Here is a 15586-nt window from a genome sequence, read left to right on the forward strand (position 1 = left end):
ACCCCCATTAAATTTATACCTAAGTATTTAATTTTTCTGGTGACTATTGTAAATGGGCCTGTCTTCTGGATTCCTTTTTTGCTAGTTTGTTGTTGTTTAAAAATGTTTCTGATTTTAGGGTGTTGACTTTGTATCACGCAACTTTACTGGGATTGTTTATCAGCTCAAAGAGGTTTTTTTTTTGTAAGAGTCTTTAGGGTTTTTTATATATAGAATCATATCATCTGCAAATGGGGACAGTTTGACTTCATCTTTTCCAATCTGGATGCACTTTATTTCTTCCTCTTGCCTGATTGCTCTGTCTAGCACTTCCAATGCTGTGTCAAATAGGAGTGTTGAGAGTGGGCATTCTTGTCTTGTCTTGTTCTTGTTCTTTATTCACAATGATGTTGGTGGGGGAGGGGAGTTGTTATATACAGCTTTTATTACATTGAGATACTTTCCTTCTATACCTAATTTGCTGAGAGCCTTTATCATGAAGGGATGCCGAATATTTTCAAATGCTATTCTGTGTCTACTGAGATAATCATATGATTTTTGTCCTTAATTTTGTCAATGTAATGTATCACATTTATTGTCTTGCATATGATGAACCATCCTTGCATCCCTGGGATGAATCTCACTTGATCATGGTGTATAATATTTTTAATGTGTTGCTGTATTCGGTTTGCTCATATTTTGTTGAGGATTTTTGTGTCTATGTACATCAGAGATACTGGCCTGTAGTTTATATATGTATATATATATATATATAAATATTTTTTTCTTTTTTCTTTTTTTTTTTTTTTTTTGACTGGTTTCAGTATCAGAGTGATAATGGCCTCATAGATTGAGTTAGGGAGAGTGGTCTCTGTTTCAATTTTTTGGAATAGTTTGAGGAGATTGTTATTCATTCCTCTTTCATAGTTCAGTAGAATTCACCAATAAAGCCATCTGATCCTGGGCTTTTCTTTGTCGGGAGACTGCTGATTGCATCTTCAATGTCTTTCCTTGTTATTGATGTATTCAAGTTTTCTATTTCTTCTTGATTCAGTCTTGGTAGTTTGCACGTATCCAGAAATTTATCCATTTCCTCCAGGTTTTTAAATTTGTTGGCATTTAGGTATAGTTGTTTATAATAGCCTCTAATGATTCTTTGAATTTCTGTGGTATCAGTTGTAATAGCTCCTTTTTCATTTCTGATTCTTTTTATTTGTGGCTTCTCTCTTCTTTTTAGTTACCCTAGCTAATGATTTGTCTATTTTGTTTTTCTTCTCAAAAAAACAACTTTTTCTCATTGATATTTTGAATCATTTTGGGGGGTCTCTATTTCATTTAGTTCTGCTCTGATCTTAATTATCTCTTTCCATTGACTAATTTTGGCATTGGATTGTTCTTGTTTTTCTAGTTCTTTGAGATGTAGTGTTAGGCTGTTTATTTGAAATCTTTCTATTCTTTTGATGTAAGCACTCATTACAATAAACTTACCTCTTAGTACTGCTTTTCCTGCATCCCACAGGTTTTGGTATGATGTTTCTTTATTTTCATTAGTTTAGTTTCAAGAAATTTTTTTATTTCCTCTTTAATTTCTTCTTGGACCCATAGGTCACTCAGGAGCATGGTGTTTACTTTCCATGCATTTGTATAGTTTTCACAGTTTCACTCATTATTTATTTCTAGTTTTAATCCATGGTGGTCTGAAAAGATACTTGAAATGACTTTAATTTTTTTTTTTTTTTTTTTTTTTTTTTTTTGTCTGTTTTTTCCGTGTCCGGCAACGGATCGCAACCCTCAGTGTTGCCCCCGTACCGGACCAGGGACCGGCAACGGGATTGCAAACCTCGGTGTTGCTCCCACGCCTCGCTCAGCCAGTGAGCGGGAGCCGGTCTGTATGTGGGATCCGAACCCTCGGGTGGGAGCGCCGCCGCGCCTCCCAAGCGGCGCACTATCCAGTGCGCCACCGGGCCGGCCCTGGCCTGTAGAGTTTTTTGTTGAGAAGTCTGCTGTTAGTCTGACAAGGACTCCCTTATTGGTCACTGGATGCTTTCTTCTTGCTGCTTTTAGGATTCTCTCTTTGTCTTCAAGTTTTAACTGACTATAATGTGTCTCAGAGATGTCTTTTTGAACTGAATATGTTTGAGGATCTTCGAGCCTCCTGGATCTGAAGGTCTGTGTCTCTCCCTATGCCTGGGAAGTTTTACACTGTTATTTCATTGACTATGTTTCAATGCCTTTTCTTTTCTCTTCCTCTTCCATAACACCCATGATTTGGATGTTTGTGCACTAAGGTTGTCTGCTAGCTCTCTCAGATTTTCTTCATGTTTTTAGTTCTTTTTTAAATTTTTTATCTGCCTGGGTTATTTCAAAAGGTTGTGTTTAAGGTCAGAAATTCTTTACTCTGCTTGCCTGTTGCTTAAACTCTTGTTGTTGTTTTTGTTTGTTTTATTTCATTGAATGAGTCCTTCAGTTCCAGGAGTTCTGCTACATTCTTTTTCAAGGTATTAATATCTTTGTAGATTTCCTTCTTCATATCCAGGGTTTTGTGGCGTTTTTTGTCTCATTTTATTGTGTTTTCTAACTGAGTCTTCTCATATCTCAGTGAGATTCATTAAGATTGTTGCTTGGAAATCTTTTTCAGTCATTTCAAAGGTTTCCTGGTCTATGGGGTCTGGCACTTGAGAATTATTGTATTCCTTTGTTGACGTCAGATTTTCTTTCTTTTTTTTTTTTTTTTCATATTTGTGGTAAAAACTTCTATGTTGATGTCCTGTCATCTGATAGAGCAGTTTCTTCTTCTATTACTCTGGAATGGGCTTTGAGGAGAGAGACTTTTTCCTGTAGATGTGTTTAATATTGACTATTGAGTAGAATGTTTTAGGATTGGTTCAGGATAGACACAGTAGTGTACTCTCTGTTTGGGTACATCAGCCATATTCAATGTTAAGATTGTTTGTGAGTGCCTCTGTGGCCTAGGCACTTGGGCACTTAGTGACTCCTTGCTGAGGATAGCGACACTGTTGTTTCATTGAAGATGTGGGCAAACTCAAGTTCTTGGGAGAAGCATTTGGGTACCCTGTCACTTTTTGGCTGGGTAGGTGACCCTGAGTGAACTTGTTGGCATCCTAGCTGGCATCCCATGACTCTGATGGGGGCCTTGGCATATACTGAAGCTCCTAAGTTTGAATAGGTGACCCTAGGATTTCTCTTTACTCTTTCCTATTGGCAGAGGCTCCTCCTGGGTCCTGGCATCCCCCAGTTAGTGAATGGGTTGGTAGTACTCGGAAAGTTTCTTCCTTACTCTATTCAGCTGTATTGGGTTTCTGCATTCTCTGGGGGTTCTGTATGTATCTCTCCCCAGATCAAGGCAGGTGTGTGGACTGCACACATACCTCCTACCCTCAGGTGTGCTACTGCAGGGGGCAGCAAAATTCCTCCTGTGGGTTGGACCACTGGGTCATGGGTCTGTACTTGCTTACCTCTTTCCCTGGAGTCCACTGCTGACCCTCCTTGTGTCAATGCAGTCAAGAGGTCACCAGGCCTCCTGCATGACAGTGGTGGACGCTGTGGCAGTGGTGGCTGCTGCTTTGGTGGTGGGCTGCCTTGTAGCAGCAGTGGTGGCAGTCTACCCTTATGGCAGTGGTGGCTGTGGCACTGGCTGTGACTGACCACCCACATGGGGGTGGTGTCTGTGGTAGTGGCAGGCTGCCTGCATGGTGATGCCCCTGCTCCTGCTGTCTGTTAGCAGGAGTTGCTCTCAGCTTCTGACGTCTCCACACTCCTGCCAGCTGTCAATGAGTTTAAATTTTATTCTGAGTACAGTAGAATGCCATTGTGTTTAAGCAGAGGCACATTTTAAATAAATATTTTGTTATGGATTGTCTACAATCAGGAGTAGAAATGGAGTAACCATTTATCAAAGTTCAAATGAGAGCTGATGGCAACCTGGACTAAGGTTGTGACAGAGGATGTAGGAGTTAAGCAGCTATATTTAAGATCTTCCTTCTCTGGTGACTTAGATATGGCAAGAGGATGAGAGTCGAGGAAAGGAATGAGTCTAGTTTTTCTGACTTAAGTCACTAGGTAGAAGTACTAGCATTTTAAAAATATTTAAGAAACTGGGCCAGGTAGAAAGTTGGTTGAGAAGGACAGGTTTGGAGGGAATCGAGGGGACTGCTTGCATGTTCTGTTTGAGATGCTTATAAGACATCCAAGTGGAGATGTTAGATAGGCAGTTGTGGACATGTGAGCCTGTGTCACAGAGGAATGATCTGAGTTGGAGATAAAAATTGGAAGGTCATCCTGCCTATCCATGATCCCTAAAACCATAGGAATGAAATTTACTGAGAGAGAATATAGAAAGAAGCAATAATAGACTCAAGAACTTAAGCCTGAAAAACACATTTTACATTGGGTAGAAGAGGAGACACCAGCAAAAGAGGGTGAAAAAGACCAAATGACAGTTTCAGAGAAGAACCAGGAGAGTGGTATCATAGAAGCCAAGAAAGGAATAGGTCAAATAGTAGTGATACCATGGAGGACCTCACATGCCTCTTTAGGATTCTAAACAGCATAACAGGAAATAGACGAATAACACAGAGAATCCAGGATAAAAAGAAAAAAGTAAAAAGCACGAATAGATGCTTATAGACATGCTGAAATAGGAGCCTTAGGCTTTTCAAAGATTTTTTGGAGGTATTACTCACTAATCTATGATCAGCTATTTAAGTTATATTGTTTAACTTAATTCTGAATTTCAAAAATGCTTTTATATATCCATTATATAAAAAATTAATTGATATTTACTTTCGATTAATTGCCAAACCCTCTTACTGTGCCTAACTTATATATTAAACTTTATCATGGTTATGTATGTATGGGAAAGAACATAGGATTTGGAACTATCCACAATTTCAGGCATCCACTGGGAGTCTTAGAACATATTCCCTGAAGGTAAGGAGACTACTGTATTCTTAAAGCTCAAAATACATTCATAGAATAATATATGAAGGAATAAACTCTAAAGAGTGCTTATAGTAAACTTAATAAGTGTGTTTTTACATGAAAAAATGCTAAAGTTAACTATAAGAGTATCATGGAAAATATTTTCCTTTTCAGTTGAGGTTATTCACACGATATTTTGACTTGGGAAAGTAAATATTCTGCAACACAACTGTTAAAGATGTATTCAAATAGAAAAGTCAATGAGCATGGCTTTAGTCTGCTCTTAACAGAAGTCCTGCTAGGAATATTATCTTCAACTCAGAGTCATACAATTTGCAGACAGGATTTGTTCTCAGTGCCAAAATTTGGCGCCCAATTGCTTCACTGTACCTGATGAGAACTAGGGGTGTGCCATTTCTTCTATTAAATGTTTCTGCCTTTAAAGAATACATGTTATGCATGGGTAATGGGTATGAATGTGTATTAATCTTTTCTCTACCTACCTATGTAGTTAAAGGAGATATGGTGAGTTGGCATTTAGTCAGATGATTAATGTAGGAAGTGTGCCAAAACAAGAAACTGATCCATCCCAGTAATTTCACACAATATTAAGGCAGGTGGAGGGTTGATCAGTCTGTGGTAATAGGAATCTGCTAATACTTGAAAGAGTAAAAATGATGACACAGATTCAGTGCCCTATGTCTTGAGAAATGAAACCTCTGTGTGGTCCTATCCAGTAGAATGAAATAATAGTCATGAAGCATGGTGAGGAAAACCAAAAGCTTACTGCAGTCACTGGAAACCAGGACTTAATGGACATAGGAGAAGAGAGGAGAGGCCTGAACATACTTAGTAAGTGTGGAAGGACTGAAGAAAAGGGAGGAGAAGAGTGTCTTCATGTTCTCTTATTTATTATTCATTCAACAAGCTACACTTGTTGAGTGCCTACCAATTTTACTCTTCTAAGTGTTTGGAACACATCAGTACACACAAAACAGATAACCACACCTTTGTGGAATGTTAAATAAAAATTACTGGAGGCCATTGTTTTTTTTTTTTCCTTTTTGTCTTTTTTACTGACCGGTAACAGGATCGCACCCCTCGGTGTTGCACCTGCCCCGCGCTCAGCCAGTGAGCGGGAACCGGTCTCCACATGGGATCCAACCCCTCAGCGGGAGCGCCCCCGCGCTCCCAAGCAGCGCACTCTCCAGTGCGCCACTGGGCCAGCCCTGGAGGCCATTGTTTTTTTTTTTTCTTTTTTGTCTTTTTTACTGACCGGTAACAGGATCGCACCCCTCGGTGTTGTGCCCGTACCGGGGACCGGCAAAGGGATCGCAACCCTCGGGGTTGCACCTGCACCGCGCTCAGCCAGCGAGCGGGAACCGGTCTCCACATGGGATCCAAACCCTCAGCGGGAGCGCCACCGCGCTCCCAAGCAGCGCACTCTCCAGTGCGCCACTGGGCCAGCCCTGGAGGCCATTGTTTTGGACTAAGTTCTTACACTAGGCCTCAAAAGACCAGACTAAAAACCAAAATGAAGTCATCCCTATTAAGTTCCACATCACTCAGGCTGTGGTCTGACCTTCTGAGAAGTCAGGAGAGAGTCAGCCAATTTCCTGAACAGGCCAGTTTAAATCTTCAATAGCTATGATAATGAAATTCCCTCTGCTTTAATCCCCACACAAAAGAGATAGCCTGAAGTAACTTGATGCTAACTAGTTATTTTCCTATCATTCTGTCTCCATATCACCACCTTACAAGGAAAGTAACTTTGAAATGACCAATCCTCTTTTTGTTCTTTGTTTCTGCTTTCTTCAGCCCTTTTTTACCTATACAACCTCTGTTACTTGTAATAAACTTTGGAGTATTTCTCTGACTCTGTTGGGTGGTGTTTCCCAGGTTGATCCTCACCTTTGGCTCCCAATAAACTTTACAAAACTATTTACAAAACAGCCTTAATTTTGGTCAACAGGAGCTTACATTTTAGTAAAGGAAAACAGTTAATGATATGATCAATTAGAAGATAATAAATGCTACAGAGAAAGGAAAAATAAAGCAAAATTTGGTTTTTAGTCTTGTCTTTTGGGGCCAGAACTGGGAGTCCTGGAGGAGGGGGTTGCAATTTTAAACAGGATGGAGGAGACAGGCCTCACTGAGTAGGTGACTTTTAACAAATACTTGAAGGAGGTGAGGAATTTACCGAAGTGGATTAAGTCCATAAAAAGCATCCCTGGCAGAGGGTAATGCAAAGACTCTCAGGCAGGAGTATACCTGGAAAGTTTGACAAATAGGAAGGAAGCTACTCTGGCTGGAGCAGAGAAAATGAGAGAATGAGGCGGGGGAAGGAAGGGAGGGAGGAAATGAGATCTGTGAAGTAATGAGTTAGGGGTGTGTGATGTAAAATGAGTAAATGAGTAAATTGAGGAGCTTCTCTGATGAGAAAAGGTTATAGCGGGTGAGAGATGATGGACTAGGGTGATAGAAATGGAGATGGTGACAAGCAGTTAGATCGTGCATGTGTGTGTGTGTGTGTGTGTGTGTGTGTGTGTGTGTGTGTGTGTGTGAGAGAGAGAGAGAGAGAGAGAGAGAGAGAGAGAGAGAGAGCAGGATTTCTTGAGGACTTGGTGAGGGGTGAGAGTGTTGGAGTGAGCAGGACTGAAGCCATGTTGGGATCTAAAACTACCTGGGCTGCAGGAAATGTTAAAAGACACAGTTTTTTTGTTTTTTTTTTTTTCCTTAGCATACATTGCTTTGAGTTCCCTCTTTTGCCATGGTTATTAGATATGTTGAACCTTGGTTATGGGACAAGATGACATTATTTACATAAATGTAAAGCTGCTCTCCAGTCAGCCTGGAGCTGCAGACTGGCAGTGAGACATGTATCTTGAAACACATTTTCAGGCACATGAGCTCATTTGCTTCACACTAGAAGTCGGTAAGTAGTATTTTCTTTTCATTTTGTAGATGAGACAACAAAGAGAACTTAAGAGACAAGTCTCACAATTCATAAATGGAAGACAGGAGTCAAATCCAAGTTGTCTGTGATCAAATCCTGGGTTCTTTCCAGCTAGGTCATGTAATGCTGTAGAGAATCTGGGAAAAATAAATACCAAATGTCCTAGGAGATTTTTCACTCCCCCCTCACCTCTCGACGCTGTCGTCTGCTATCCGCCCTATCAAACGCTCCTGTCCAGCTCACCGTCTTCGTTGCTACTCCTTACACTTGCCATTCAGTATTCTACCTTGAGGCCTTTGCACTGGATGTTGCTTCTTCCTGGAATGTTCTTCCCCAGGGATCGCAGAGATAATTTTCTCACCTCTTTCAAGTTTTTCCTCTGTTGTCACCTTCTAGATGAGATCTACCACCTCCATTCTACTTACTACTACAATATGCTCTTCTTTATCACCTTTTAACATACTATATCACAAACTCATGTAGCATGATTACTTTTTGTTGTTTCCTCCACTACAACGTAAACTCCAGGAAGACAGCAGGGATTTTCACCATTTTGCTCACTATTGTGTTCCAAGCACCTAGAACAGTGTCTGGCACATAATCAGGGCTTAATAAAAAAGTCTGTTGAATCCATGAAGGATTCTGAGAAGCAGCCATTGGGAATGACCTTTGAGAGAGTTCCTTTTGTTGAGAGCTTGGGGCAGAAGACAGGCTGCAGTGAGCTCCAGAGTGACTGCTCATGGGGGTCGTATTAGGCCTCATGGTTGGCTGAACATAGCACAGCCTTGATAAGCAACTTTCCTCCCTCTTCCCCCTTCCCCCTCCCTATCTCACATTAATCAACTCTCCACTCCCTACTCCCTTGCTTTCTGACAAATACCAGAATTTGTGCAAAACATATTCTTATGCAAAAACAACCACCCAACACCCTTTCTTTAATTCAAACCTTATAAAACCTTTTTAGTCTGTACAGGGGTGGGAGCTGATCTGATTCAGTCTCCCCTCCATGTTGATGGAATAAAGCTTCTTGGCTGAAATAGCGCCTGGCTCAGGTCTCTCTCTTTCCTCCCTCTCGCTGAACCTAACAGGTGAGAAGAAGAGGCAATGTAGCTAGGTGTAGAGCCACGGCTAATATCTGGAATCCTGTCAACATCACCAGTTGTAGTGCTCTTAATCCTGTTTGTGACGCCAATTGTCTAGCTCCATGACCACACCAATTGTTGGGCTCTTTTACCTGCTGGTAATCCTGTACCAACTGGGCCAATTGCTGAGCTAGGGCTGGGTCTGGAGCTCACAGACCCCTCAAGCCCATTCAAAGACTGGGTCACAAACACTTCACACACCAGGCTGGGTCACCAGACCCTTTACACGCACATCTGTGAGCTAGGTAACCAGCCAAAGATCCTTGAAGCCATAGATTAGAAAGTATGGCTGCGCTGGGAGGACACCTGGGGATGACGCCTGAGGCAGATGCCTGCCCACCTGCTTCACTCAAACTAAACTTTTCTCTCTCTCTCTCTCTTAAGAACACAAGAATAGCAACAAAACTAAAAAGATACATTGGCGTGCATGCACACTAACTCCACACACACGCACAGACAATTTGTTTACAAAGGATGTGCTAAAACCACACCCAACTGGACCTGAGGCGAGGGCCGTGACCCAACTATTCTATTTTCCCAACACTAGGCCAGTCCCTTGGAAGTTTGATGGTGAAGAAAGAAAAGAGATCAAAAGGTGGGTAATGAGGCAGAAGCAGAGTCAAGCAGAAGTTTGATCCTTCCTTGTATAATGAGGGAGACCTGAGGATGCTTATAAGTTTAAGGAATCTGTGTATGTAGAACAGTCTGAAGATTCAAGACAGCAGGACAAATATGGAGGGAAGAAAATCATAGAACTAGCTATATGCTTAAAGAAAGTATATATCCAGACAACCCACATTATTCAAGAAGATTTCTAATAATCATGAAAATTGAAAGCAAAGCCAAATGGAATCAGAGAGGCTTCTTCTGACAACTTGAGTTCCATGCTGGGAACATCACAGATATTAAAGCATTCTGCGAGAGGCTGTGTTACCATCTCTAAGCACCACGCAACATCTGAGATATAAAAATAGGGTTGTACACCCCAACAAAGAAACCAGAAAATTACACCTTGTCATTTAGACAGACATCTTCTGAAATGGCCAGGAAAATGTGACTCATCCCCCAGTATACACAATGAAGATGTCCCTAGCACATAGCTGGCCATATTCCTGGATAGTGGGGTAGGTTGGAACAGGCTCACAGGAAGTACAAAGTACCTCACTAATAGAGACATTCAGATTTTCCCTTTCAAGATGCACACTTTGGCTCACTTGGTTGAGATGATTACTTAGACACTTGCTGATCCAGGGATAATGACCTTCTCTTTCATTGGAGTCCCTTATTTTTATAGAATAGAAGCATCCTGGCCATGGAAGAAGAACTGAACTGAGAGTCGGCAATACTAATCTCAGTTCTAATCCCAAATTCAGAAATGAGATGTTGAAGTCACCTTTGGGTCTTAATCCTATTTCTGAAAAATAAAGAGTGCTAGACTAGACAATATTTAAAGATCTTTTCAGGGTCAACATTAGCTAGTTCCTGGTTCTGCCAAGTAAGGTAACAGAGAGAGGAAAAGGCTGAAAACAGATGGGATACCACAGCTATAACTCTAGATCTGTTTTCGGCAGCAGGGTCCTTACAGAATGTAGTAGGTAGTTAACTACAATGGGCAAAGCAGAGAGCTAGGTACTAAAGAAGAATACAAAGAAAATAGAAATTTTTGTTTGGGGGGGAAATGTGTAGTTCAAATAAAATTAAAGGTCATACGTGAGCCCTTTTTCCCTTGGCATGTAATAGCCAGAGCCACTTCTCTGGCTTCAGAGAAAGTATGTCACCCTCTGAAGAATATTTGGCGGCAGCGAGTCTGTGGACAATATCTTGTAGTGCATGATGTCCTCACAGAAAAAGCAGTTGCTTTGATCTTTGGTGTCATTTGCCAGGTTGTGCCTATTACGAGAGGATAACTGTCACATTACACAGTTTATACAGCTCTCTGCTTCCACTCTTATGTTCAACATTCTTTTGGGCACATGAAACTTTGTGGAAATTATGACCTTGGTTTAAAATAAACTGAATCTTTTGAGGTCTGTTGATCATCCATAAAAAGATAAATATCTTTAAACATAGATTCTCTGTGGAAAATAATAATTGCAAACCTTTAATGAACACTTAACACCTGTCAGGCACTGTGTTCATTACTTTTCCTGGATTATCAAAGTTTTTATTTAAACAGCCAGCCCCATGAAGTATGTACTATTATTATCCTTATTTTACAGATAAAAGAACTGAGGCTTAGGCACATTTAAGTAACTAATCAAGTCACAATTAGTTGACTACAGAATCAGGATGTAAACCAGCAGTCTGACTTTAGCATCCACACTCTTATCTAGGACACGATAACTTCTTGTGAAGTTTAGAACTCTTAGCACTTTGTTGCAGGAACAGAAAGCAGACATAACTACTGTCACCATATCTTCCACCCTGAAAAAGTTTGCTTTCACCCTTAACTACTAGTGAGAGTCTCTCCAGGGAAGGCCCCAAACAGCTCGTGTGAAAAGAATTGCTCTTTGTGTAGATATATTTGTAATTTTAACATCACTTGCTTACTCAGTAGCAGATTGCAGAACTTTGTTTTATCACTTTCATCCTACAGGACAGGATGGTAACATTTGTGATATATGAATAATATTTGGCTGTGAGTAATCATTTTCTTCCTTTATATCAGAATATTTGGGGGTTTTGGTAGATTAAAACAAACAAACAAAAAACAACACTACTGAGCCCTAGGTGAATTGTTAACAATCAAATGGATAAAAGCTAATTGGTCAAATCAACAATTTGAAACTATGAACTGGCTGAAAATAGCAACCTTTCCAAATGACAGTTTTAATGCAGTAACTTTAGTGCCGCCACAAAGTACATGAGCAACTTTCTACGCACCTGCCATTTATCAGGATGGGGGACGCTGATGAAAAGGAGGACAGTGACTTATTAATACTTAATTTTTGTGTGTGTGTGAGCTATTATGTGTTAGGCCATGTGCTAAAAGCTTTACTTATATGATCTAATTTCTCATAGTGCTCATGGAATGATGTGCGACAGTTCTGCCCCCCACATTGCAGATGAGGAAACAAACTTGGGGAGGTTACCCAAGGCCACTCAGGTATGAAGTGGTAGGTGGAGTTTGAATCTGAGTCTATCTGCCTTTGCAGTTCAAACTGGTGACCACCGCACTAATAGTATCTCCTTGTTACGCAAAAATAAGGCCTTCCACTGTGAGGTTCCCTTCTTCCCGTACTCTTGAGTCTGGATGATGGGCTCCCACAAATTTTAAGGTAATCAGGGTTTGAAGCTGCTGGACAGCTTTTAAAAAAATTACTCAAAGATTGCATATTTAAAAAATAAAAGTACCCCTTTTCCTTCTCACAAATACTAGCATTATCTCCATCTTGCCTTTTTCTTTTCATAGTTCTATGGGACAGACTTAAGCAGAAAGCTACCTCCTGCAAACCTTTTTTATTTTTTAAAAATATTATGATACATCCTGGTGTGAAAATAGGAGACACTGTCACTTAATTTGAGCTTCTTTAGAGAAAGTAGCAAATGAATTCGATACCATTTCACTTTGTAGGAGGAAAGGACACGTCTCTGTTATTCTGTGATGAATCTAATGATAAAATCTAGATAGAGCCAGATATATGTTTTGTTAACATTTTTATTGCTACGTGCTCCCAATACAACAAACAGCATCAGTAGTGTACACTTTGATAAAAAGGAATTTTTAGCTTAGTAGAAAAGAAAGCTCGAAGGTCAGAAGTATAACAAATATGTACATCTTTATGGGAGGTGTACGTGTGTGACCACCTTTCTCTATATTCCCCTGTGGACCAGACATATGCACATACAAGCAAACTAGAGAGAATTTTATTCTAGGGAAATTTTTAGGAAAAAAAAATGACTTCTATTTAAGGCTCAGGAATTGTTTTAATATCTAGAATTCAACTAATTCATTTGACCTTCAAAATTCTTGCACAAAGTAGCAGCGATTCTTTAGAGGTATAGAGTCAATAGGTTAGGCTGTTAGTTTACAATGATTAAAATGCAGAAGTCCTTGCACATTCTGCGCTTTGAGAGGCTAACACATCCACATTTTAGTTTGCATAATATATTCTTAGACAGTTCAGATACTGATCTCAAAAACGTTATGCTGATGACACATTTTTTTCTGTTTTAAGTATAAGTCATGAAGTATTTATGTCTTTCACATACTTTAAAAAATGTTTCTAATTCACTATTTTATTAAACAGCTAGGTGAGCTCATACTTTTTCATGTTTCCTTGAATGGGAACAAGTCGTTGACTTTGTATCAACTACATTAAAATTGCAAAACATTTGAATAACATCAAATTTGTTTAATTTTAGCTCTTTGAGTTGGCAGTGGTAGTTCACTTAAATTTCTCCTCTATGCACAAAGCAAAACCTCTAATTATGTCTCTCTAGCTTACCAAAATACGTCATTGATATTAGCGTAAATATTTAGTACATAAAAATACTATCGAGAAAAAAATCAACTTTTAATAAATATCTTCAGTTCTGAATTCTATATACAAGTACTTTACATCTACTCCCTGGGGAGAGCATTTCTGGCTTCACTGTGAGCAAGGTGATCACTGACATAAATTACTAGCACATTATTGCAGTCAGATGCATTGTGGTTGTGAACATTTGGGTATGAGCCATGCAGAAAATAAATATTTCAATTATTGACAAGTGCTTTCTGGTACCTGCTTCCAAAGCCCTACTCGGTGCCAATTTTAGTTCAATGATACTTTTCTCAGCTACCAACATACAAACAAGTTATCCCAAAACATTTTTCCTTTGTGATTATTACAGTACATCAAGTATAACTATTTGTATATATCAACAATGGGAAAACAAACAAAAATAAAACAAAACCCACAAAAGAATAGCATCTCAATGGCATCTCAATGGTGCCAACTGAGGTCCTAATAAGAGCGCCGCAGTTTTGTCTTACATAGGCTCATTTACTGTTTTCAGTTTCCTGTGACTATTAAGACACCAATCTGATTAATTATAAGAATGGAAGGAAACAGGTAAGCTGAGATCTGTTTATCTGCAGTTTCCTTTTTCTATAATTTAGGTAGCACATTGTTGACTCAACAAAGCCCTCCATATCGTCAGTAGCTGTTATTCTAACTTCTTCGTAATATTCTGCTTGAAATTCAACCTATAGAATTTCGAATAAGGCAATACTCAATGACAGGCACCTAGAACATCCAGAAATGTAGTATAGTAAACAATCATTTGAGAACACATCTCTTAAAATAATACTGATTTCTGCAATATACATTATTTACACAATAGCTGCAAATTTGCTCATACAATATTTCTAATATAGATAAATAGGAATACCTAAAAATTCTTTACTCCATTTCCAAAATTTCTTGTTAAAGTGTAAACCATTGGCATCTCTTTTTTATTTTTACTGTAACATTTTAAAAACAAAAAATCAACTGATATGCACAATTGGTCCCAGTCCCTTTTCTACTTTAGAGAGTGACCAACAACCCTTAGTAACTTTCTTTCTTTCTATTAATAATCTTTGGTGCTTTCTTCCAATGAATTCTGGTAAACAAGTCGATGCAGAACAAAGGGAGGATGAAAGCAACTAGAAAGTGAACCAGCACTTTTTGTTCTTCCACTTACAGATGCAATGAGTTGATGACCTATGGAAATTTCCACTTTAAACAAGCTGTGTGCACCATGAGGAGAGGGAGGTTGTCCAGGTTTTCCTCTGATTTCTAGCCTTTTAGGTTCACTTTCTCATCTTTCTAAGGTGGATGATCTTATTGGACGTCTTTTGTCAATAATCTTTTCAGCTTTCTTTGAGGTTCTTGCCTGAGAAGAAGCACCTATTGAATCACCGACTGCCGAGGAGACAGCGGCAGCCATGTGTGGAGCTGAACTGAAGTGGCCCCTCTTGGTGGGTGGGGAGGATGGTCCTGAGACCAGTCTCAGAGTCTTACTTCCTGCTTGCTGAGCTCTCCGCTGGGGGAAGTTAGCACCATCAGCTTTACCCTTTGGCCTGAAAGCAGCATATACATGTGGACCTTCCACTGGAGAGATGCCACTCAAAGATTTCTTCTCAGGAGGGGTCTCTGAATGGTAAGGAACCAAAACTGTAGGCATCACTAGAGATGGAGGAAGGTCACTAGGGTTAAAGATAGCATCATCATGAGTTTCAGCAGCTTCTAGAAGGTACGGTGGTGGCAGGGTACTACTGCGCTTGCTACATGACTCACAACATAACTTGTTGTAACCCGGTATGGAGCAGTATCGTGCCAACACCTCCATTTGACAGAATATGGACTTGTCTCCCAAACATGGCTCTTCTGCAAAAATGTAAAGAAAAGAAAGTAGTACATAATATAAACATAAAATAAAAGGAGAAAAGATATTAAAATTGTTAATGAATATAAAAAGAATAAAAATCTAAATGAAAGCTGACATCAATGACAGTTGTCCACATGAGCCTTTGCATTAAAAATGTGAACGTCAGGATGAATTCATGGAAATAAGTAGTTCTTTACCTATGAAGTACTTG

General features: G+C 39.7%; 1 protein-coding gene across 1 annotated transcript in view; it reads right to left on the bottom strand.

The window, feature by feature from the left end:
• Positions 1–12658: 12658 nt before the first annotated feature.
• ADAMTS3 (ADAM metallopeptidase with thrombospondin type 1 motif, 3) overlaps positions 12659–15586 on the bottom strand; it is a 71603-nt gene continuing 68675 nt past the window's right edge. The window contains exon 19 of the mRNA XM_008567491.1: positions 12659–15374. Within this exon, the coding sequence (XP_008565713.1) occupies positions 14806–15374 (569 nt within the window). The 3' untranslated portion in view covers positions 12659–14805. The remainder of the gene's footprint in view (positions 15375–15586) is intronic.

The sequence above is a fragment of the Galeopterus variegatus genome, unplaced genomic scaffold (assembly GCF_000696425.1).
Source record: "Galeopterus variegatus unplaced genomic scaffold, G_variegatus-3.0.2 Scaffold324, whole genome shotgun sequence".
In the NCBI taxonomy this organism is placed as follows: Eukaryota; Metazoa; Chordata; class Mammalia; order Dermoptera; family Cynocephalidae; genus Galeopterus; species Galeopterus variegatus.